A 22,017-nucleotide genomic window follows, 5' to 3' on the forward strand; every position below is an offset into this window, starting at 1 on the left:
CAGGGCGTTTTGAGCTTTGGAGATGTTACAGACTAATAATAAAGTGTGACTCAAACATGTGTGAATGAAACACAAGAGTACAGTTTTGCTACTTACAGTCACTTTGCTGTGCAGTTAGGATTGGGTGATACAGAAAAAATATAATAATAATAATAATAAAAATGTTAAATATAAAAACAAAAAATATATTAAAAAAAAAATATAAAAAAATGTTATTAAAAAAAAGTTATATATAAAAAAATGTTAATTATAAAAATGTTATAGATCGATCCCAGTTCTTTATTATTTATGTATTTTTCTTACTAAAAATGAAAAACTGGGGCATTTTCACTTCTAATCAGGAGTAATTAAGACCACGTGCTTTTACTGACACAGGATTAGTTGCGGATTTCTTTATTAAAAAGACCAAAATGATTGATTATTGATCATTAAACATAATTAGATCGACTTTATCAATGTAATAATCGTATTTAAAGGAGCTATATTACACAAAAATGAGTCTCGTGAGCTTTAAGTCATGTTATAGTACAGTTAACACATCAAAAACACATCTGGAGTTGTGTTTTGTTTCATTCACACATGTTTGAGTAACTCTTTATTATTAGTCTGTTACATCTCCAAACTTCAAAATGCCCCGTTCCACCTTGTGATGTCATCAAGTGGTAGTTTTCAAGTTAACTCTCTCCCTAAGTTAGCTCCTTTTTCCTTTAGTTCAGTAGAAATTCACAATTCCAGAGCTGAAATTAACCAAATTATCCTAGAAAATGAAGGTGTGTGGAGTTTAAAAACACAGCGGAGCACTTCCTGTATCACCACACGATGACATCACAAGGTGGAACAGAGCGTTTTCAGTTTGAGAGAAATAAAAACTCAGCGTAAATGTGCAGTTTTTGTGCGTTAAACGTGTGAATGAAACAAAAAAACACAACTCCAGGTCTGTTTGTGACGAGGAAACAACATTATAACATCAGAAAATGTCGTAATATGAGCTCTTTAAGTATTTGACATTATGAAACGTGATTTTATTTCGAGTGTAAACAGAGCTGGCTTATTCAAACACACTTACACAAACTGCACCAGGTTACTACAATTCTTCTCTGTCACATAATTACTTGGTATGTAGCCCTCCTCCCTGTGAAAACAAACAAAAAAACGATAAAAGAGGTGCGTGAGTGAAACAAAGCACAGATTTAAGAACGATTTTGACGAAGGAAACGGATATTAAAACATATATCACTTTGAATATGTTGGAAAGATCTGATATTTTGTGTTTAGCTTGTTGTTCTCGTGACGCTCGTTGCCATGACTACAAGCTTTATCCGTCAGTTAGAGCCTTCACAGTTGACGCGGCTGTTGTTTTGTTCGTTTCGACGCGGGTTACGGCCAAGCTAATCGAGGCTAGCGGTGAATATAGCGGCGAATTCGGAGCAGAGTTTCACATTTGGAATTCCGACCGCGCGTATCATAGCAACCAGAAGAGCCAATCCGGAGCGAGGGATGTTGAGGGATGTTTTAGCAAGGGAGCGGGCACTTAGCAACGCTGTCAATCAAACCTGTTGCTAACGCTAAGCGGGAGTGGACTCGGGGAAAGAAGGCGCCGGATTTGTTTGTTGTTAGTGTTTATATCTTGATTTACGGACAAAATAGCGAAATAAAAACAGCGGGATCGTGTAGAGCGGGTTGAAACGAACGAAATGGCGAGTCTGACGGCAGCGGATGACGGAGTTGGAGGAGCCGAAAAGCGCGCCGATGCTCACTTCCTGTTTCGAACGCGGTGGCTAGCAGTTTAGCTATGCCCGTTTATATATACAGTCTATGATTACAGCGCTATAATACTGATTTTATGGTGTGATAATAGTGAAAAATAATTGATGAAGTTCCAGTTTTTTCCTTTCCATTCCTTCTTTTTTTAAATAAATACTCCCTTTTTACTCGTTCTTTCCCTCTCTTCCTTTAGTTAATTGTTTTGTTCACAGATAGTGTCAGTGTGGACCTTCTTTCACACGTCGCCGTCTAAATCTAATTATAAAGCGTGTTTTTTTTTCTGTCTAAGAAGCAGGAAGAGCGTGTTAGCATGCTAGTTATTGTTAGCGCTAATGTGACAGCAAAACTCTGGTCTCTGAAAGCTCTGAAAAGCGCTTATAAACTCATCATGGTGAATAATTAGGCTCTAGGCTTGTGTACCAGTATCTACTTCCTGTAACACTGAACATTTAAAATTTCAACATTGCGGTGATTTAAAAGAGAAAAACTGAACAAAAACGGCGATTCATCTACATCTGGAGTTGGTGGATTTGTTCAGAAGCGACGGCGAGGACGAAGAATTCAATAAATTTAATGATCTGGAGTGAGATCCTTGTGTTTTCTGCTTTATTTATCTGATTAACTGTTAATATCGTACGTAAACAAACCAGACACGTGTTCAGTTCTGTCTGTGCTTCATGGTCTGAATAAATATAAATGTGTTAGCGTTAGCGTTAGTGTTAGCGTTAGCGTGTTGTACTGATATTCAGACTGTTTTATCGTTGTTTTTATAATTTGCCTTTAAAGATAAAACGTCTGTTCTTGGTCTTATACTCCAGTGCGACTTATATATGTTTTTGTTTTGTTTTTTATTTGGCTGGTGCGACTTATACTCCAGAGCGACGTATAGTCTAGAAAAGAGTTGTGGTAGTTATGGGTTTTTTTTGCGTTTTTAAGAGAAAAGCGCAGACGTGTCACTCACCCGTACTTGTTGCGCGCCTTGTACCAGTTGACGTCGCACTTCTCCACGATGACGTATTCTTGTCCCTTCTTCAGGCTCAGGTCGTGAGCCTCGGCTCCGGGGAAATCGTACAGAGCCACAACTATCGCCTCCTGCTGGTCAGGAGGGGGAGGAGCGTCGGACGAGACTGAGGCGGGGGCGGGAGGGGGCGGGCGACGCTGGAGTGAGAGAAGGAGGGAGAGAGGGAGAGAGAGGGAGAGAGAGAGATAAAGAGGAATGGAGAGAGATAGAGAGGGGAAGAGAGATAGAGGGGGAGGGAGAGAGATAAAGAGGGAGGAAGAGAGATAAAGAGGGAGGGAGAGAGATAGAGGAGGGAGAGAGATAGAGAAGGAGGGAGAGAGGAAGAGAGAAGGGAGAAAGAAATAGAGAGAGGGGTAGAGAGATACAGAGGGATGAAGAGAGAGAGATAGAGAGGATGGGAGAGAGATAGAGGAAGAGAGATAGAGGGGGAGGGAGAGGGATAAAGAGGGAAAAAGAACCAGGGAAATAGAGAGATGTAGAGAAAGAGAGAAAGGGAAAAAGGAAAAAGAGAGGGAGAAAAATAGGTGGAGAGAGAGAGGAGACGGAGAGGAAAGAAAGAGAGGGGGAGGAGAGGGCGATTGAGAAGGTGGGATTTAGTTGAAAAGCGATGGGGAAGGAGAGAGAGAGTGAAAGAGAGAGACAAACAAAGAAATAGGTGAATATGAAACATGCGTTAGGGGAGAAAAGGGGGAGAAAGACATGAGGAAAGAGAGAGAGATGGAGAGAAAGAGAGAAACAGAAACACAGGTGAGATAAGGTCAGAGAGAAAGGAAAGTAGGGAGTAGAGGCAAAGAGAGAAGGAGTGGAAGACAGCAAGAGGAGGGGGGATAAGTGAGAGGGAGTAGAGAGAGGAAAGGAGAAGTAGAAGAGGGAGAGTGGGAGAGAGGGGATGAGAAGGGACAGCGAAAAGGAGGGAAGAAAGAGAGAGGAGCGAGAGGAGAGAAAGATGGGGGAGAAACAGGGTGAAGAAAGGGGGTGGGGTGTTGGGTGGTGAGAAAAGGGAGAGAGAGTAAAGTGAAGACAAAGGGAGAGAGAAAAAAAGGGGAAGAGAGTGAAAGGGAGGTGAGAGATAGGTGGATAAAGAGAGAAAGAGAAGAGAGAAAGATGGGGAGGGTAGAGAGGGGGGTGGAGGTGGGAAAAGAGAGGGAGAGTGCAAGGGAAGGAGGGAAGAGAGAGAGAAAGGGAGGGAGGGAGAAAAGAGAAGATAGAGAGGGAGAGAGTGCGAAGGTCAGGAGAGGTGGAGAGGAGGAGGTAGATGGAGAGAAAGAGTGGGGAGAAGGGGATGGGGAGAAGGGGATGGGAGAGTTAGTTTGGAGAGAAAATGGAGAGAGAAAAGGAAGGTGAAAAGAGAAAACAGGGAGAGAGGAAGATAGAGGAAGTGTGAGGGACAGAAGAGAGATGAGTGGAGAAAGAGAGAGGAGAGAGAGAGGAGAGAGAAGAAAGAGATGAAGGGGGGGTGGAGAGTGGGGGATGGGGATGTTGGAGTGGAGAGAAAAGAGAGAATAGAGGAGAAGAAGAGTTGAGAGTTGAAGAGAGATATTTACTTCTCTGTGTGCGTGTGTGTCTGTGTGTGTGTGTCTGTCTCTGTGTATGTGTGTGTGTGTCTGTCGGGGTGGGGGTGTGTGTGTGTGTGTCGGGGTGTGTGTGTGTGTGTGTCTCACCCGCTCCTCTCCTGGAATGGGAGGCAGTGGTTTTCTGGAAACTACAAGAGAAAAAAAAGAAAGAAAAAAAAGAGGAAGAGAAACTAAAATGAATCGGAGCTGAACATGTGTGTGTTTCTGCAGGTGCCGTCACTCGTGCGATTCAACACACACACACACACACACACACACTTTTATACAGATGCTTCCTGTTTGATTATTACGATGTACAAAGACTTATGGGAAATGTGGTTCATGAAGGAGCCACAGTGGTTCTGCCTCACGACAAAAAGGTGACAGGTTCAAGTCCCAAGAGGCCGAGTCTGAGAGTTTCTGTGTGGAGTTTGGATGTGCTTCCTCAGGACTAAACCAGGACTAAACCAGGACTGAACCAGGACTAAACCAGGACTGAACCAGGACTGAACCAGGACTGAACCAGGACTGAACCAGGACTGAACCAGGACTGAACCAGGACTGAACCAGGACTAAACCAGGACTGAACCAGGACTGAACCAGGACTGAACCAGGACTAAACCAGGACTGAACCAGGACTGAACCAGGACTGAACCAGGACTGAACCAGGACTAAACCAGGACTGAACCAGGACTGAACCAGGACTGAACCAGGACTGAACCAGGACTGAACCAGGACTGAACCAGGACCGAACCAGGAGTGAACCAGGACCGAACCAGGACTGAACCAGGACCGAACCAGGAGTGAACCAGGACTAAACTAGAACTAAACCGGGACTAAACCGGGACTAAACCGGGACTAAACTGGGACTGAATCGGGACTAAACCAGGACTAAACCAGGACTGAACCAGGACTGAACCGGGACTAAACCAGGACTGAACCGGGACTGAACCGGGACCGAACCGGGACCGAACCAGGTCTAAACCAAGACTGAACCAAGACTGAACCAAGACTGAACCAAAACTGAACCAAGACTGAACCAAGACTGAACCGGGACTAAACAAGGACTAAATCAGGACTAAACCAAGACTGAACCAGGACTAAACCTGGATTAAACCAGGAGTAAACCGTGACTAAACCGTGACTAAACTGGGACTAAACCGGGACTAAAACAGGACTGAACCGAGACTAAACCAGGACTAAACTAGAACTAAACCGGGACTAAACCGGGACTAAACCAGGACTAAACTAGTACTAAACCATGATTAAACCTTGACTTGACTAAAACTACTTAACCAGGAACAAACTTGGACTTGACTAGAACTAAACCAGAACTGAACTAGGACTTAAACAGAACTAAATCAAGACGTCCTGACCCAGACCAGCTCCAGATCTGGAGATGATCCTCACTGACCCCAGAGACGTCCAAACTCCCCACAGGGACCATAAAGTCTGACCTCACCTCGTACAAGTGTGAGTTTTGGTGCAGATTCTTACTGTCTCCAAACAGGTTGTACTCCTCACATCCGGGCGCCATCTTGTCGGCCTGTCTGCAGCAGAGCCACGCCCCCTCCTGCCAGAACTGAGGGTGGAACTTCGCCACCACCATCGGGTTCTCCTTTATCTCTGAGGAAACACGGGAAAGGTCTTAAAGGGTCTTAAAGGGTCTTAAAGGTGCTAAAGTTCACATGTTTAGAAGAAAAATTGAAATAAATATATGGAATCTTAAAAGCTCTTTGAGACTGAATGATCCGCCATGTTTAGAGTCTAAAAACATTCTCCGTAGTCCCGTCCTTCTAACAAAAGACGTTGAACTTTGTGCCAGTTTTGTCCTGGGAATATTTCCAGTAATTACAGCAATAACATCTCTGCAATCAGTCAGTGAAAGGGCCCGATTACACTTTTATGATCTGTGTTTTAAAGCTGCTGCCTCCTCACAAACACACCTGGAGTTGTCGTTTTGTGTTTCGAGTCCTTCTCTCAAACGGAAAACACTCTGTTCCACCTTGTGATGTCATCAAGTGGTAATACAGGAAGTGCTCCAGTGTGTTTTTAAACTCCACACACCTTCATTTCTAGAATAATTTGGATCATTTCAGCGCTGGAATTGCAAATTTCTACTGAACTAAAGTTAAAAAAAAGCAGCTGTTAACTTGAAACCTACCACTTGGTGACATCACAAAGTGGAACAGAGCATTTTGATAATAAAGAGTTACTTAAGCATGTGTGAATGAAACAAAACGCAACTCCAGGTGTGTTTTTGAGGCGGTAACAACATTATAACACGACTAAACCCTATAGCGGTGGCGATAAAGCGCGGTGGCGAACTTTACATTAGCGTAACTCCCCACGTAAATTCAAACAGCGTCTCAGATATTTCACTGTCATTACGGGAATCTGCCTCCGTTGTCCCTCGAAGATGAAAAATCAGCGCGCAGGTGACGTTAACAAAAAAATAAGAGAGGTAGTTGTGTGTCAAAATGCAGTTCATTCTGACACGTCGTTTAACACGATTTTTATGACTCAAAAAATAATAAAAGTCTAGGCGAGATATACTGGTCAAACTCAATGCACAGTGGGCCAAAATTAAAAGATGAGACAAATTCACGGGTTAAAATCAGTATTTTTTGAAAACTGATACCGTCAGCCAGCTCTAATCCGCATTTGATATGATCTCACGGGCCAAATATAATTAAAATGTGGGCCAGATTTAGCCCCCGGGCCTGCGTTTGACATATGTGGCTATAGTGTGCTCACACCTTGACCAGTTTTGTGTAATTTAGCTCCTTTAAACAGCAGATTACACCATTGATTTCTGACCTGTCCCAGCTCAGTCCAAACTATAGACTATTGAGAATGTTCCAGTGTAACTTTATGTTCATTTCATTCCATCTGGGAGCGTGAACATGAATTTAAACGTGCTAGCAGAGCGTGTTCAGTCAAATACAAAATAAAGTCACATTATTTCACTTCTAAATGAGTATTAGCGGCTAACACAAGACATATTTTTATCACCGTGTTACCTTTTATTGTTTTGGAAATGCTACAGTTACCGAAACCATTGTATTAACATGTTTCACTTCTGTTTCCTCTCCGTGCTAAGTCCCTCCCCCTTCAGAGCGCCGTCACAAAACAATCACCAAAACAATACTGAAACTACCGCACGTCACATCAGGTTTGTGAAGCTGCTGTGTACAGTTTTGCCTCTCGTTTTTGTATATTTATGGAGGATTATCGTGCGGGGGTATGGGTGATGTACGGTTGTGGGCGGAGCCTCGTACAGAAGCTTACAGCTAACAGTAAAAAGAGTTCGAGTAGAGCCCTGGAGAGATCGCTAAATGACTCAAATGTGCCCGGATGATAATTAAAACCTCTTTAGACCTGGTTATAACATGGTTGAAAGCTAAAAATAATGTATTAATTCGATTTTGCAGCTTTAAAAATAACAAAACAACAGACAAAATCACAATCGCTCACATTTATAAAATACGTTAAAGCGAAAAAACAGATTAGTCCATGGAAACGTTAACGCTTTACCTGGAATCTTCCCCATTAAAGAGGCAAAAACCACCCAACGTAAAAACCGCCTGAATACATAATAGAACAGATAAGATTAATGCCACACAGCGGAAAATTCCGGGCAACGTCCACAGAGTAACACGTTGGCTTTTGCAGAGGCAGGTTCAATAGTTTGTGTGAAATTGTGGTTTAAAGGTGTGAACGTACCGTCTTTGAGGCTCTGCACCCATTGGCTCCTGCTGTCGTGACTCGGGGCAAACACGTACAGCGTCGAGTTGTCGTACACCACCTGAACGCACCACAGTGGCATTTATACAAAACCATCAAACTTCCTGTAACTACGGCGATAAAAACAGGTGCCAACTATTGTTTTACCAGACCTCAGCTGAGCAAAAGCGCTTCACAAAAGAAATAAATACAGATAAATAAATATACAGATCACAGCATTTATAGAAAAAGTACAAAAAAAAAACTAGATATCCTGTTAAATGCCAGGGAGAGGACAGAGCTAATCCTTGTCTAGTTTGAACACAGAGTTTATTAGAGTATTTCTACAGCACAATGAGATTTCTAAATGCATTTTTAACCAGATGAAGGTGAACAGATGCAAACTGAAAGCCCCTAAATGCAGAATATTTCATACCACTTTATAATAACTATACCAAGACTTAATTCATAATGAACAAATGGTTTATTAAGTATGATTCAGGCTAGTAACTGCTTCATTAAAGGGTAAAGGGAGGATATTAACTGCTAAAATAACATAGACTGTACAGTTGTGCGTCGCTATATTGTGGTTCATCTTTCGCGTTTTTTGTGTGTGTAATTTTTCATGTTTTTTTACATTGTGTGATTGTGCATTTTGTTCTGCGTCCTGATTGGCTGTTGGACTGTAGACCATTGTGTTGTGCGTCCTGATTGGCTGTTGGACTGTAGACCATTGTGTCGTGCGTCCTGATTGGCTGTTGGACTGTAGACCATTGTCCATCAGTCTCCTCCGTGCCGTGTCTCCTGTTCAGTACAGAATGTGTTCAGACAAATTTACATAAACGTTGGATCGCAGTGTGACTCTGAAGTGCTGTACGTTTGCGATTTGTTTTCTCCACCGACAAAACCCACAACATCGATGAAACGTTCTGCACCGACAAAGACGCCTACGAAGGTTTGAACTTTGAGAGAGTTTAAACGAGCGAGAAATGTGAGAAAATGTTAATGCCTGTGTGAGAAAAGTGTATAAAGTGTGTGGTGAGGGGTTTTACACACAAAAACATAGAGAATAAGTGTAAAAAATAAAGCGGATACTTCGCGGATTTCGCCGATTGCGGGTTATTTTTAGAACGTGACTAATGTATATATACATGGACATAGCTAACCTGCTAGCCGCTGCGTTGCAAATAAGAAGTGATCATGGGCACACTTCCGGCGCCATCGACTCATTCTTGGTCTTAAAATGTTCGTATTAACCCGCTCTACGTGATCCTGATGTTTTTATTTCACTATTTTACCCGCAAATGAAGATATGAACATTAACAACAGACCAATGAGGTGCCTCTGTCCTGGAGGTCGCTCCCGCTAGCGTTAGCAACAGGTTTGATTAACGCCGTTGCTAAGCTCTCGCTCCCTGCTAAACCAGCGTTGTGGGCGGGAAGGGGCGTTACTTTCAACAGCCTCGCTCCAGATTGGCTCTTTGGTTGCTATGATACTCACGGTCGAATACGCCTAATACGCAATTCGGCTCTAAATCCGCCGCTATAACTGCTCTAGCCTCGATTAGCTTCCTTTGATACGAGCTAACGCTGTGGGCGACGTCAAACTCACTTAGTCACTTCTTTATACGGTCGATGTAACGCACTCGTGACATATTTAGATCACCGAGTTGCGCTTTATTGTTTTAAAAATGCTGTATTTGTCACTCCGGGTCCCCCCTCCCGTTTCCTGCGTCACTCCCGCTTCAGATCGCTATCACAACACAATCAACACACATCCTGATACTGAAGCTACTGTACATCGCACCAGGTTTGTCAAGTTTTGTATCATGTTTTTGCATATTTATGGAGAATTACACAGAATCTCACAGCTAAATATAAGACGGAAGTGCAAACAGAGCCCGAGAGAGATCGCTAAATGACTCAAACATGCATGGGTGACATATAAAACCAATTCAGACGTGTTTTTGATGCGGGGACAACGTTATAACATGGGAGAAAGCACAAAAAAACTTTATTTTCCATATTAGCCCTGTTTAAAAATTTGATCAACGTGAATAAAGTGTTGATTTTTTTGCAATTTTAGATTTAATAATGAAACTGTCTTTGTTATAAAACGACTTTAGACCAGAGCTGGAAGAAGTACACAGTGTCGTTACTTAAGTTAAAGTACAAAGATACCAAAGCAAAGAAATACTAGTAAAAATAAAAGTATCACATAAAAAAATCTACTTAAGTAAAAGTATTAAAGTACTTGCTTGAAAATGCAGTTAAAGAGTAAAAAGTAAAAGTATTTTGTGCAGATTTTCAGATCTAATAAGTCCTGGTTTAGTCCTGGTTTAGTCCTGGGTTAGTCCTGGGTTAGTCCTGGGTTAGTCCTGGGTTAGTCCTGGTTTAGTCCTGGTTTAGTCCTGGGTTAGTCCTGGGTTAGTCCTGGGTTAGTCCTGGGTTAGTCCTGGGTTAGTCCTGGTTTCTCCTGGTTTAGTCCTGGGTTAGTCCTGGGTTAGTCCTGGGTTAGTCCTGGTTTAGTCCTGGGTTAGTCCTGGTTTAGTCCGGGTTTAGTCCGGGGTTAGTCCTGGGTTAGTCCTGGGTTAGTCCTGGTTTAGTCCTGGTTTAGTCCTGAGTTAGTCCTGGTTTAGTCCTGGGTTAGTCCTAGTTTAGTCCTAGGTTAGTCCTGGTTTAGTCTGGGTTTTGTCCTGGTTTAGTTCTAGGTTAGTCCTGGGTTAGTCCTGGTTTAGTCCTGGTTTAGTCCTGAGTTAGTCCTGGGTTAGTCCTGGGTTAGTCCTGGGTTAGTCCTGGGTTAGTCCTGGTTTCTCCTGGTTTAGTCCTGGGTTAGTCCTGGGTTAGTCCTGGGTTAGTCCTGGTTTAGTCCTGGTTTAGTCCTGGGTTAGTCCTGGTTTAGTCCGGGGTTAGTCCTGGGTTAGTCCTGGGTTAGTCCTGGGTTAGTCCTGGTTTAGTCCTGGTTTAGTCCTGAGTTAGTCCTGGTTTAGTCCTGGGTTAGTCCTAGTTTAGTCCTAGGTTAGTCCTGGTTTAGTCTGGGTTTTGTCCTGGTTTAGTTCTAGGTTAGTCCTGGGTTAGTCCTGGTTTAGTCCTGGTTTAGTCCTGGGTTAGTCCTGGGTTAGTCCTGGTTTAGTCCTGGGTTAGTCCTGGGTTAGTCCTGGGTTAGTCCTGGGTTAGTCCTGGTTTCTCCTGGGTTAGTCCTGGGTTAGTCCTGGGTTAGTCCTGGGTTAGTCCTGGTTTAGACCTGGGTTAGTCCTGGGTTAGTCCTGGGTTAGTCCTGGGTTAGTCCTGGGTTAGTCCTGGTTTCTCCTGGTTTAGTCCTGGGTTAGTCCTGGGTTAGTCCTGGGTTAGTCCTGGTTTAGTCCTGGTTTAGTCCTGGGTTAGTCCGGGTTTAGTCCGGGGTTAGTCCTGGGTTAGTCCTGGGTTAGTCCTGGGTTAGTCCTGGTTTAGTCCTGGTTTAGTCCTGAGTTAGTCCTGGTTTAGTCCTGGGTTAGTCCTAGTTTAGTCCTAGGTTAGTCCTGGTTTAGTCTGGGTTTTGTCCTGGTTTAGTTCTAGGTTAGTCCTGGGTTAGTCCTGGTTTAGTCCTGGTTTAGTCCTGGTTTAGTCCTGGTTTAGCCCCTAAAGTGCTGAGTGAGTCCATTTTGTGTTGTACCTGAAAAGGGTACTTGTTCTGACAGGGGATGACGTTTCCTCTGTTCTTCACGATCTCCACACATTTGATCCGACTTAATTCGATCAGGCCTTTTCTGAAGCGCTTCTAAAAATGAGACACAGAAAGAGTTTCCATTTTGCAAAAAAAACAAAAAACAATACATAAACGCGATGGTAAATTTGACCATTGGATTCCTCTGAAGTCATTGTTCACAGTGTGTCATAAGTGTGAAATAAGTGTGAATAATGGTCACAGCCGGGGGAAGTGTCTTGCCCAGGGACACGACGTCAGTCTGCAGTGGGTCGAGTGTTAATGCCACTCGACAAAACAATTGAACAAAGAGCAACACGTGACACAAAGTCAAGAGTTTAACAAGTAACACAAGAGAAAGTCAACGGGACAAAAGCAGTGAGTGAGAGTTAGACCTGGTTTAGTCCTGGTTTAGTCCTGGTTTAGTCCTGGTTTAGTCCTGGTTTAGTCCTGGGTTAGTCCTGTTTAGTCCTGGGTTAGACCTGGGTTGGACCTAGTTTGATCCTGATTTAGTCCTGGTTTAGTCTTGGTTTAGTCCTGGTTCAGTCCTGGTTTAGTCCTGGTTTAGTTCTGTTTAGTCCTGGTTCAGTCCTGGTTTAGTCCTGGTTTAGTCCCGGTTTAGTCCTTTTTAGTCCTGGTTTACTTCAGTGCCCATGTGGGTAACGACAGTGACACTTGGAGGGGCGTGATTGGGAGGAACGGCCTCCCTGATCTGAACCCGAGTGGTGTTTTGTTATTGGACTTCTGTTCTAGTCACAGCTTGTCCACAACAAACACCATGTTCGAGCACAAGGGTGTCCATCGGTGCACATGGCACCAGGACACTCTAGGTCGGAGGTCGATGATCGACTTTGTTGTCGTGTCATCTGACCTCCGACCGCGTGTCTTGGACACTCGGGTGAAGAGAGGGGCTGAGCTGTCAACTGATCACCACCTGGTGGTGAGTTGGATCCGCTGGCGGAGGAAGAAGCCGGACAGACCTGGCAGGCCCAAGCTCATTGTGAGGGTCTGCTGGGAACGTCTGGTGGAGCCCTCTGTCAGGGGGGTCTTCAACTCCCACCTCCGGGAGAACTTCTCGCTAATCCCGGGGGAGGTTGGAGACATGGACTCTGAGTGGGCCATGTTCTCCACCTCTATTGTCGATGCGGCCGCTCGTAGCTGTGGTCGTAAGGTCTGTAGTGCTTGTCGCGGCGGCAATCCCCGATCCCGGTGGTGGACACCGGAAGTAAGGGATGCCGTCAAGCTGAAGAAGGAGTCCTATCGAGCCTTGTTGGCTCGTGGGACTCCTGAGGCAGCTGATGAGTACCGGCGGGCCAAGCGTGCCGCGGCTCGGGCAGTCACAGAGGCAAAAACTCGGGGTTGGGAGGAGTTCGGGGAGGCCATGGAGGAGGACTATCGGACGGCCTCAAAGAGATTCTGGCAAACCGTCCGACGCCTCAGGAGGGGGAAGCAGTGCTTCACCAACACTGTTTACAGTGCGGGTGGAGAGCTGCTGACCTCGACTGGGGATGTTGTCGGGCGGTGGAAGGAATACTTTGAGGATCTCCTCAATCCCCCCGTCATGTCTTCCGAGGAGGAAGCAGAAACTGGGGACCCGGAGGCGGACTCGTCCATCACCCTCGCTGAAGTCACTGAGGTGGTCAAGCTCCTCGGTGGCAAGGCTCCGGGGGTGGACGAGATCCGTCCTGAGTACCTCAAGTCTCTGGATGTTGTGGGGCTGTCTTGGCTGACACGTCTCTGCAACATCGCGCGGCGGTCGGGGACAGTACCTGTGGAGTGGCAGACCGGGGTGGTGGTCCCTCTGTATAAGAAGGGGGACCGGAGGGTGTGTTCCAATTACAGGGGAATCACACTCCTCAGCCTTCCCGGTAAGGTCTATTCCAGGGTACTGGAGAGGAGAATCCGACCGATAGTCGAACCTCGGATTCAGGAGGAGCAGTGTGGTTTTCGTCCTGGTCGTGGAACACTGGACCAGCTCTATACTCTCCATCGGGTCCTCGAGGCTCATGGGAGTTTGCCCAACCAGTCCACAAGTGTTTTGTGGATTTGGAGAAGGCATTCGACCGTGTCCCTCGTGGTGTCCTTTGGGGGGTGCTCTGGGAGTATGGGGTCCGGGGCTCTTTGCTAAGGGCTGTCCGGTCCCTGTATGACCGGAGCAGGAGCTGTGTTCATTGCCGGCAGTAAGTCAGACCTGTTCCCGGTGCATGTTGGACTCCGCCAGGGCTGCCCTTTGTCACCGGTTCTGTTCATTATATTTATGGACAGAATTTCTAGGTGCAGCCAGGGGCCGGAGGGGGCCTGGTTTGGGAACCACAGGATTTCATCTCTGCTGTTTGCAGATGATGTTGTCCTGATGGCTTCTTCGAGCCAGGACCTGCAGCACTGGGGCGGTTTGCAGCCGAGTGTGAAGCGGCCGGGATGAGAATCAGCTCCTCCAAATCCGAGGCCATGGTTCTCGACCGGAAAAAGGTGGTTTGCTCTCTCCGGGTGGGTGGTGAGTCTCTGCCCCAAGTGGAGGAGTTCAAGTATCTCGGGGTCTTGTTCACGAGTGAGGGAAGGATAGAGCGGGAGATTGACAGGCGGATCGGTGCAGCGTCTGCAGTGATGCGGTCGCTGTATCGGTCCGTTGTGGTAAAGAAGGAGCTGAGCCGGAAGGCGAAGCTCTCGATTTACCGGTCAATCTACGTTCCTACCCTCACCTATGGTCATGAGCTCTGGGTAATGACCGAAAGGACAAGATCGCGGATACAAGCGGCTGAAATGGGCTTCCTCCGCAGAGTGGCCGGGTGAACCCTTAGGGATAGGGTGAGGAGCTCGGTCACACGGGAGGAGCTCGGAGTAGAGCCGCTGCTCCTACACGTTGAGAGGAGCAGCTGAGGTGGCTCGGGCATCTGCTCAGGATGCCTCCTGGACGCCTCCCGTGTTCTGGGCATGTCCCACCGGGAGGAGGCCCCGGGGAAGACCCAGGACACGCTGGAGGGACGATGTCTCTCGGCTGGCCTGGGAACGCCTTGGGGAACGACTGGAGGAGCTGGAGGACATGTCTGGGGTGAGGGAAGTCTGGAGTCCCTGCTTAGACTGCTGCCCCCGCGACCCGGCCCCGGATAAGAGGAAGAAAATGGATGGATGGATAGTCCTGGTTTAGTCCTGTTTAGTCCTGGTTTAGTCCTGTTTAGTCCTGGTTTAGCCCTGTTTAGTCCAGTTTAGTCCAGACTCTGACCTCGATGCGTCCATCGTAGTAGCTCAGTGCGCTCTTCGTCAGCACAAACAGTCTCTCCTTGTAGTTCAGTGGAGACGTTTTCTTTTTCTGCTGCGACCGTTTAATCAGCAGCTCCTCCAATAGCGGCTCAGCGCTCATCCTGGTCCCGCCCACCGCCTCAGCCCATTGGTCCACGTCAGCACATCCTGGTCTGCTGCCGAACTGGAACCAACAATATATTTACAATTATAACGATCACAATAACAATCAAAAGATCAATTTATAAAAAGGATTTATCCCAGGACCAAACCAGGACTAAACCAGGTCTAAACCAGGACTAAACCAGGACTAAAGCAGGACTAAACCAGGACTAAACCAGGACCGAACCAGGACTAAACCAGGACTAAACCAGGACCGAACCAGGACTAAACCAGGACCAAACCAGGACTAAACCAGGACCAAACCAGGACTATACCAGGACTAAATCAGGACTTAACCAGGACTAAACATGGGTCAAATCAAGTCTAACCCAGGGCCAGACCACGTCTAAGCACCTCAGATTCTGACCTTTGGAGGTTACAAAACTACAAAAATTATTTGTCCCAGAACTAAACCAGATCTAACCTCGGACTAAACCTAAAGCACATCTGATTCTGAGCCACGATCATGTTGGAAGGGGGGATATGTTTATTTATTTATTTATTTTCCAAAGAATGAAGATTCAGTTTTGTATTTATACTGTCGGCCTTTGTCACCGACACAAACAGTCCACCACAGAATATAAACAGCAGCGGTCACTGCTCAGCGCTCACAGGTCAGAGGTCATTTTCACACTGGTCAGGTCGATATAAAAGAGCCTTTGCTCCGAGAGAGGAGCTTGGGCCAGTGTGAACCCAACAGTCACACTCTGGACCTCAGCAAACGGCCGCTCCGTTTGAACCAGGAGGCGTCTGAGTGACTCCACACACTCTGGAGCGGAGCAAGTGCGGAGTGAACACGGGCCGACCTCGGGCCGACCTCGGGCCGACCTACGCACTCCGCTGTGACAGGAAAAGTGCTTGGAATTGGGCAAAACCAAACCAAAACAGGACTAAACCAAGACTAAACCAGGACTAAACCAGGACTAAACCAGGACTAAACCAAGACTAAACCAGGACTAAACCAGGACTAAACCAAGACTAAACCAGGACTAAACCAAGACTAAACCAGGACTAAGCCAAGACTAAACCAGGACCAAACCAGGACTAAACCAGGACTAAACCAAGACTAAACCAGGACTAAACCAGGACTAAACCAAGACTAAACCAGGACTAAACCAAGACTAAACCAGGACTAAGCCAAGACTAAACCAGGACTAAACCAGGACCAAACCAGGACCAAACCAGGACCAAACCAGGACCAAACCAGGACCAAACCAGGACTAAACCAGGACTAAACCAGGACTAAACCAGGACCAAACCAGGACCAAACCAGGACTAAACCAGGACTAAACCAGGACTAAACCAGGACTAAAACAGGGCTAAACCAGGACCAAACCAGGGCTAAACCAGGACTAAACCAGTTGGTCTAAGTCTACAGAATGAACTCTTCCACTCGTAGATTAGATTATGTTTCATTGTATAATCCGGCTCCATGCCAGCTCCCTGCGAGGGCATGTCCCAGTATGAACCTTTAGAGTTCCATCATATCTGGGCAACTACCATAAATGTTTTTTATGACTTACTTTTTATTATTGGTTACACAAAGCAGAAATTTGGACAGACGCCATCAGCAAATCTCAACGACCTACATTTTAAAGTGACGTGATTTATTCTACAAACAACAAAATGTCCTGTCCCCATAGACTCTTTATATAAATGGACATAATCTGCTGTCAGTTAATATTAATAAGACTCCATGACACACGGGGAGGGCATCTGACACACGGGGAGGGCATCTGACACACGGGGAGGGCATCTGACACACAGGGAGGGCATCTGACACACAGGGAGGGCATCTGACACACGGGGAGATTTCAGAACATGTTTAAGATAAACTACAGGGTTACAGGATTTTAGGTTTATGGAGGAAATTATGTGAACTAAACCAGGACTAAACCAGGACTAAACCAGGACTAAACCAGGACTGAACCAGGACTAAAGCTGGACTGAACCAGGACTAAAGCTGGACTAAAACTGGACTAAACCGGGACTAAACCAGGACTAAACCAGGACTAAAGCTGGACTGAACCAGGACTAAAACTGGACTAAAACTGGACTAAACCAGGACTAAAGCAGGATTGAACCAGGACTAAACCAGGACTAAAGCTGGACTAAAGCTGGACTAAAGCAGGATTAAACCAGGACTAAACCAGGACTAAATCGGGTCAAACTCAAAACTAAACCAGAACTAAACCAGGACTAAACTAGGACTAAACTAGGACTAATCCAGGACTAAAGCAGGATTAAACCAGGACTAAACCAGGACTAAAGATGGACTAAAGATGGACTAAATCAGGATTAAACCAGGACTAAACCAGGACTAAATCGGGTCAAACTCAAAACTAAACCAGAACTAAACCAGGACTAAACTAGGACTAAACTAGGACTAATCCAGGACTAAAGCAGGATTAAACCAGGACTAAACCAGGACTAAAGATGGACTAAAGATGGACTAAATCAGGATTAAACCAGGACTAAACCAGGACTAAATCGGGTCAAACTCAAAACTAAACCAGAACTAAACCAGGACTAAACTAGGACTAAACTAGGACTAATCCAGGACTAAAGCAGGATTAAACCAGGACTAAACCAGGACTAAAGATGGACTAAAGATGGACTAAATCAGGATTAAACCAGGACTGAACCAGAACTAAACCAGGACTAAACCAGGACTAAAGCAGGACTAAGGCAGGATTAAACCAGGACTAAACCAGGACTAAACCAGGACTAGACATTCTTGTACCGAGGGGCGACAGTGGCTCAGTGTTTTCGTCCACTAATCGCTCTCAGCATAAACATCATTTTCGAGCTCTCAGATCCACTGACTCCAGCTCCCACAGATCAGTGCTGTTGTTGTGTCCTGGAGCAAGACACTTCACCTACAGCATGTTGCATAAATCTGGGGCTGTGTCTGAACGTCCCTGTCCCTGACCCCTCGTTCACTCCACAGCCCTGAGTGAGTCACACACATGGACACACTCAAATAAACCTCCTTCTCTCTCTTTGTCATGTGACTCTGGGTCTGGGTGAAAAAACGTCTAAAGGCTAAACTCTGACGCAAATAACGATCAGATTGGACTCGCACACAAATATTTACACACAAAGGATAATCACATAAGTTTCTGTCAGGCTGGAGCTCACGTAAATACATTATATTTTTTAATTTTTGTGTGAGAAGTGTAAATTATGGCTCTATTAGCAGCTGGTTTATCTCACTGTTAGCGGCTAAAGCTAAGGTTAGCGGCTAAAGCTAGCACCTTTTATTTATATTCAACAGTGAGATAAACCAGAGCTTCCATCTGCTTCTTTCAGTTAAAAACCTGTCACTGTTCGCTGTTGTTTTTCCAAGTCTCGCAATGCATTATGGTCCATCCTGGCCGATCTCGTGACCACTGATGCACACTACTTTTCAAGGTGCATTGTGGGAATTTTGAGTGCACTATTTTCTCACCAACTGGACATTCAGACACCGCTAAAAATGGTGTGAGCCCTAAACCCCGCCCCCTGTAGGGAATAGTGTATGTCCACACTATTCAGAGTATCAGACACAGACGTAGCGTGTGGGGGTGTGTGTGTGTGTGTGTGTGTGTGAATGTGTCATGTGGGGGTGTGTATGAATGTGTGTGGGGGTGTGTGTGTGAATGTGTGTGGGTGTGTGTGTGTGAGTGTGTGTGTGTGAATGTGTTGTGTGTATGTGTATGAATGTGTGTGTGTGTATAAATGTGTGTATAAATGTGTGTGTGTATGAATGTGTGTATAAATGTGTGGGTAAATGTGTGGATAAATGTGTGTATAAATGTGTGTATAAATGAATGTGTGTATAAATGTGTGTGTGTATAAATGTGTGTATAAATGTGTGTGTATAAATGTGTGTATAAATGTGTGTATAAATGTGTGTGTGTATAAATGTGTGTATAAATGTGTGTGTGTATGAATGTGTGTATAAATGTGTGTGTGTGTATAAATGTGTGTATAAATGTGTGTGTGTATAAATGTGTGTGTTTCCTTGTTGTAAAACACTTTCAGTGTCTTGAAGGTGAAAAAAAGTGTTACATAAAAACTTTTACTGTTTAAAAAAAGCGTAAAACGGTTTTAAACGTGTATAATGTCACTTTATATACTCACTGTCACTTTATATACTCACTGTCACTTTATATACTCACTGTCACTTTATATACTCACTGTCACTTTATATACTCTGTCACTTTATATACTCACTGTCACTTTATATACTCACTGTCACTTTATATACTCACTGTCACTTTATATACTCACTGTCACTTTATATACTCACTGTCACTTTATACACTCACTGTCACTTTATATACTCACTGTCACTTTATATACTCACTGTCACTTTATATACTCACTGTCACTTTATATACTCACTGTCACTTTATATACTCACTTTGCCTCAGTTATGCAGAAGTGGGGACCGTGTTAAACCAAAGACGTGACATTTGACTTCATTCTGTTTGTTTGTGGCGTTTAAATCACCACTTCCCCCAGAGACGCTATTTTTGTCACAGAAATAAACCATTTCTGCACATTTCCTGTCGCAGTATAAAAACTATGATAGTGAGATTAAACGCAGGTGTGTACTTCAGCGTCAAAATACTGATTTAAATGAGACATATTTTGGTCAAATATGTCAATACGAATCAGTTTCTTCATTTTTCTTCTGAATTTTGTGCGTTTATTTTTGCTCAAAACGTGAAAACTTTAGTCAGGATGTTTCCACGAACACGGTAAAAAATAACCCCTTAAATCAGACGAAAAGTACTTTTACTTTTCAGTCCTGTTCAGAAATATAATGGAGTAGAAATGTGAAAAGTATCCACTGTAAAATGTTCTTAAGTAAAGTACAAATACCTAAAAACTCAGTGCAGTACTTTACTACTTGTAATTCTTTACTTTCCAAACCTGAATAAAGACGAAGTGAATCAAATGTTTTCGTATATTTTCTCGCACATGGTCCAACACGTGCTGGTTTCCATGGACATAATTATTGCTTTGGCTGTAATGTTCCATAATATGACATTCAACTTCTCTATCTCCATGGAGACGAGCGACAAGTGACATCGTCCGGGCACAAGTTACAGGTCAGGTCTGTCTAAAGGCGACGGCGTTCACAGTAAAAAAGCGAGTTTTTCAACGTATATTTTAGCAAAAAAAATCTGCAAAGCGTAATTGAAGAAGAAATTAAGAAATGCAAGATGTTACGGTGTTTTCTGATCTTTGTTCTGATCTTTGTTCTGATGTTAAACTAAAACTTCAAATGAATCACTGTGTGACATCACGAGGTGGAACAGACGAATAATAAAGTGTTAAACATGTTTGTGCAGATCTAAAGTACAGGAGGAATTATGTGAACTAAAGCAGGACTAGACCAGGATTAAACCAGGACTAAACCAGGATTAAACCAGGACTAAACCAGGACTAGACCAGGATTAAACCAGGACTAAACCAGGACTAGACCAGGACTAAACTAGGACTAAACCAGGACTAAACCAGGACTAGACCAGGATTAAACCAGGACTAAACCAGGACTAGACCAGGATTAAACCAGGACTAGACCAGGACTAGACCAGGATTAAACCAGGACTAGACCAGGACTAGACCAGGACTAGACCAGGACTAAACTCGAGCTAAACCAGGGCTAAACCAGGACTAAACCAGGACTAAACCAGGACTAAACTAGAGCTAAACTAGAGCTAAACCAGGACTAAACCAGGACTAAAGCAGGACTAGACCAGGACTAGACCAGGACTAGACCAGGACTAGACCAGGACTAGACCAGGATTAAACCAGGATTAAACCAGGACTAGACCAGGACTAGACCAGGACTAAACCAGGACTAGACCAGGACTAAACCAGGATTAAACCAGGACTAGACCAGGACTAGACCAGGACTAGACCAGGACTAAACCAGGATTAAACCAGGACTAGACCAGGACTAGACCAGGACTAGACCAGGACTAGACCAGGACTAAACCAGGATTAAACCAGGACTACACCAGGACTAGACCAGGACTAAAGCAGGACTAGACCAGGACTAAACCAGGATTAAACCAGGACTAGACCAGGACTAGACCAGGACTAGACCAGGACTAGACCAGGACTAGACCAGGACTAGACCAGGACTAGACCAGGATTAAACCAGGACTAGACCAGGATTAAACCAGGACTAGACCAGGATTAAACCAGGATTAAACCAGGACTAGACCAGGACTAGACCAGGACTAAACCAGGACTAGACCAGGACTAAACCAGGATTAAACCAGGACTAGACCAGGACTAGACCAGGACTAGACCAGGACTAAACCAGGATTAAACCAGGACTAGACCAGGACTAGACCAGGACTAGACCAGGACTAGACCAGGACTAAACCAGGATTAAACCAGGACTACACCAGGACTAGACCAGGACTAAAGCAGGACTAGACCAGGACTAAACCAGGATTAAACCAGGACTAGACCAGGACTAGACCAGGACTAGACCAGGACTAAACCAGGATTAAACCAGGACTAGACCAGGACTAGACCAGGACTAGACCAGGACTAAACCAGGATTAAACCAGGACTACACCAGGACTAGACCAGGACTAAAGCAGGACTAGACCAGGACTAAACCAGGATTAAACCAGGACTAGACCAGGACTAGCCCAGGACTAAACCAGGACTAAACCAGGACTAAACCAGGACTAAACCAGGACTAAACCAGGACTAGACCAGGTCAAATTTAGGACTACATCATGACAAATTACAGGTCAGGTCTGTGTAAAGTCGACCCCGCTCATCGTAATAACGCAGTATATTTTAGCAAAACAAATCTATGTATCTTAACTGAAGAAATGCAAGACGCTATTTTCT

The 22,017-nt window shown here is 44.9% G+C and overlaps 1 protein-coding gene across 1 annotated transcript in view; it reads right to left on the reverse strand.

Moving 5' to 3' along the window:
* tec (tec protein tyrosine kinase) overlaps positions 1 to 22,017 on the reverse strand; it is a 37,287-nt gene that overhangs the window by 14,302 nt on the left and 968 nt on the right. The window contains exons 2-8 of the mRNA XM_033983624.2: positions 14,966 to 15,166; positions 11,716 to 11,820; positions 8,065 to 8,146; positions 5,836 to 5,964; positions 4,447 to 4,487; positions 2,726 to 2,922; positions 1,067 to 1,132 (exon numbers count right to left, since the gene is read on the reverse strand). Coding sequence (XP_033839515.1) covers positions 1,067 to 1,132; positions 2,726 to 2,922; positions 4,447 to 4,487; positions 5,836 to 5,964; positions 8,065 to 8,146; positions 11,716 to 11,820; positions 14,966 to 15,103 — 758 coding nt within the window. The 5' untranslated portion in view covers positions 15,104 to 15,166. The remainder of the gene's footprint in view (positions 1 to 1,066; positions 1,133 to 2,725; positions 2,923 to 4,446; positions 4,488 to 5,835; positions 5,965 to 8,064; positions 8,147 to 11,715; positions 11,821 to 14,965; positions 15,167 to 22,017) is intronic.

The sequence above is a fragment of the Periophthalmus magnuspinnatus genome, chromosome 18 (assembly GCF_009829125.3).
Source record: "Periophthalmus magnuspinnatus isolate fPerMag1 chromosome 18, fPerMag1.2.pri, whole genome shotgun sequence".
NCBI classification, from domain to species: domain Eukaryota; kingdom Metazoa; phylum Chordata; class Actinopteri; order Gobiiformes; family Gobiidae; genus Periophthalmus; species Periophthalmus magnuspinnatus.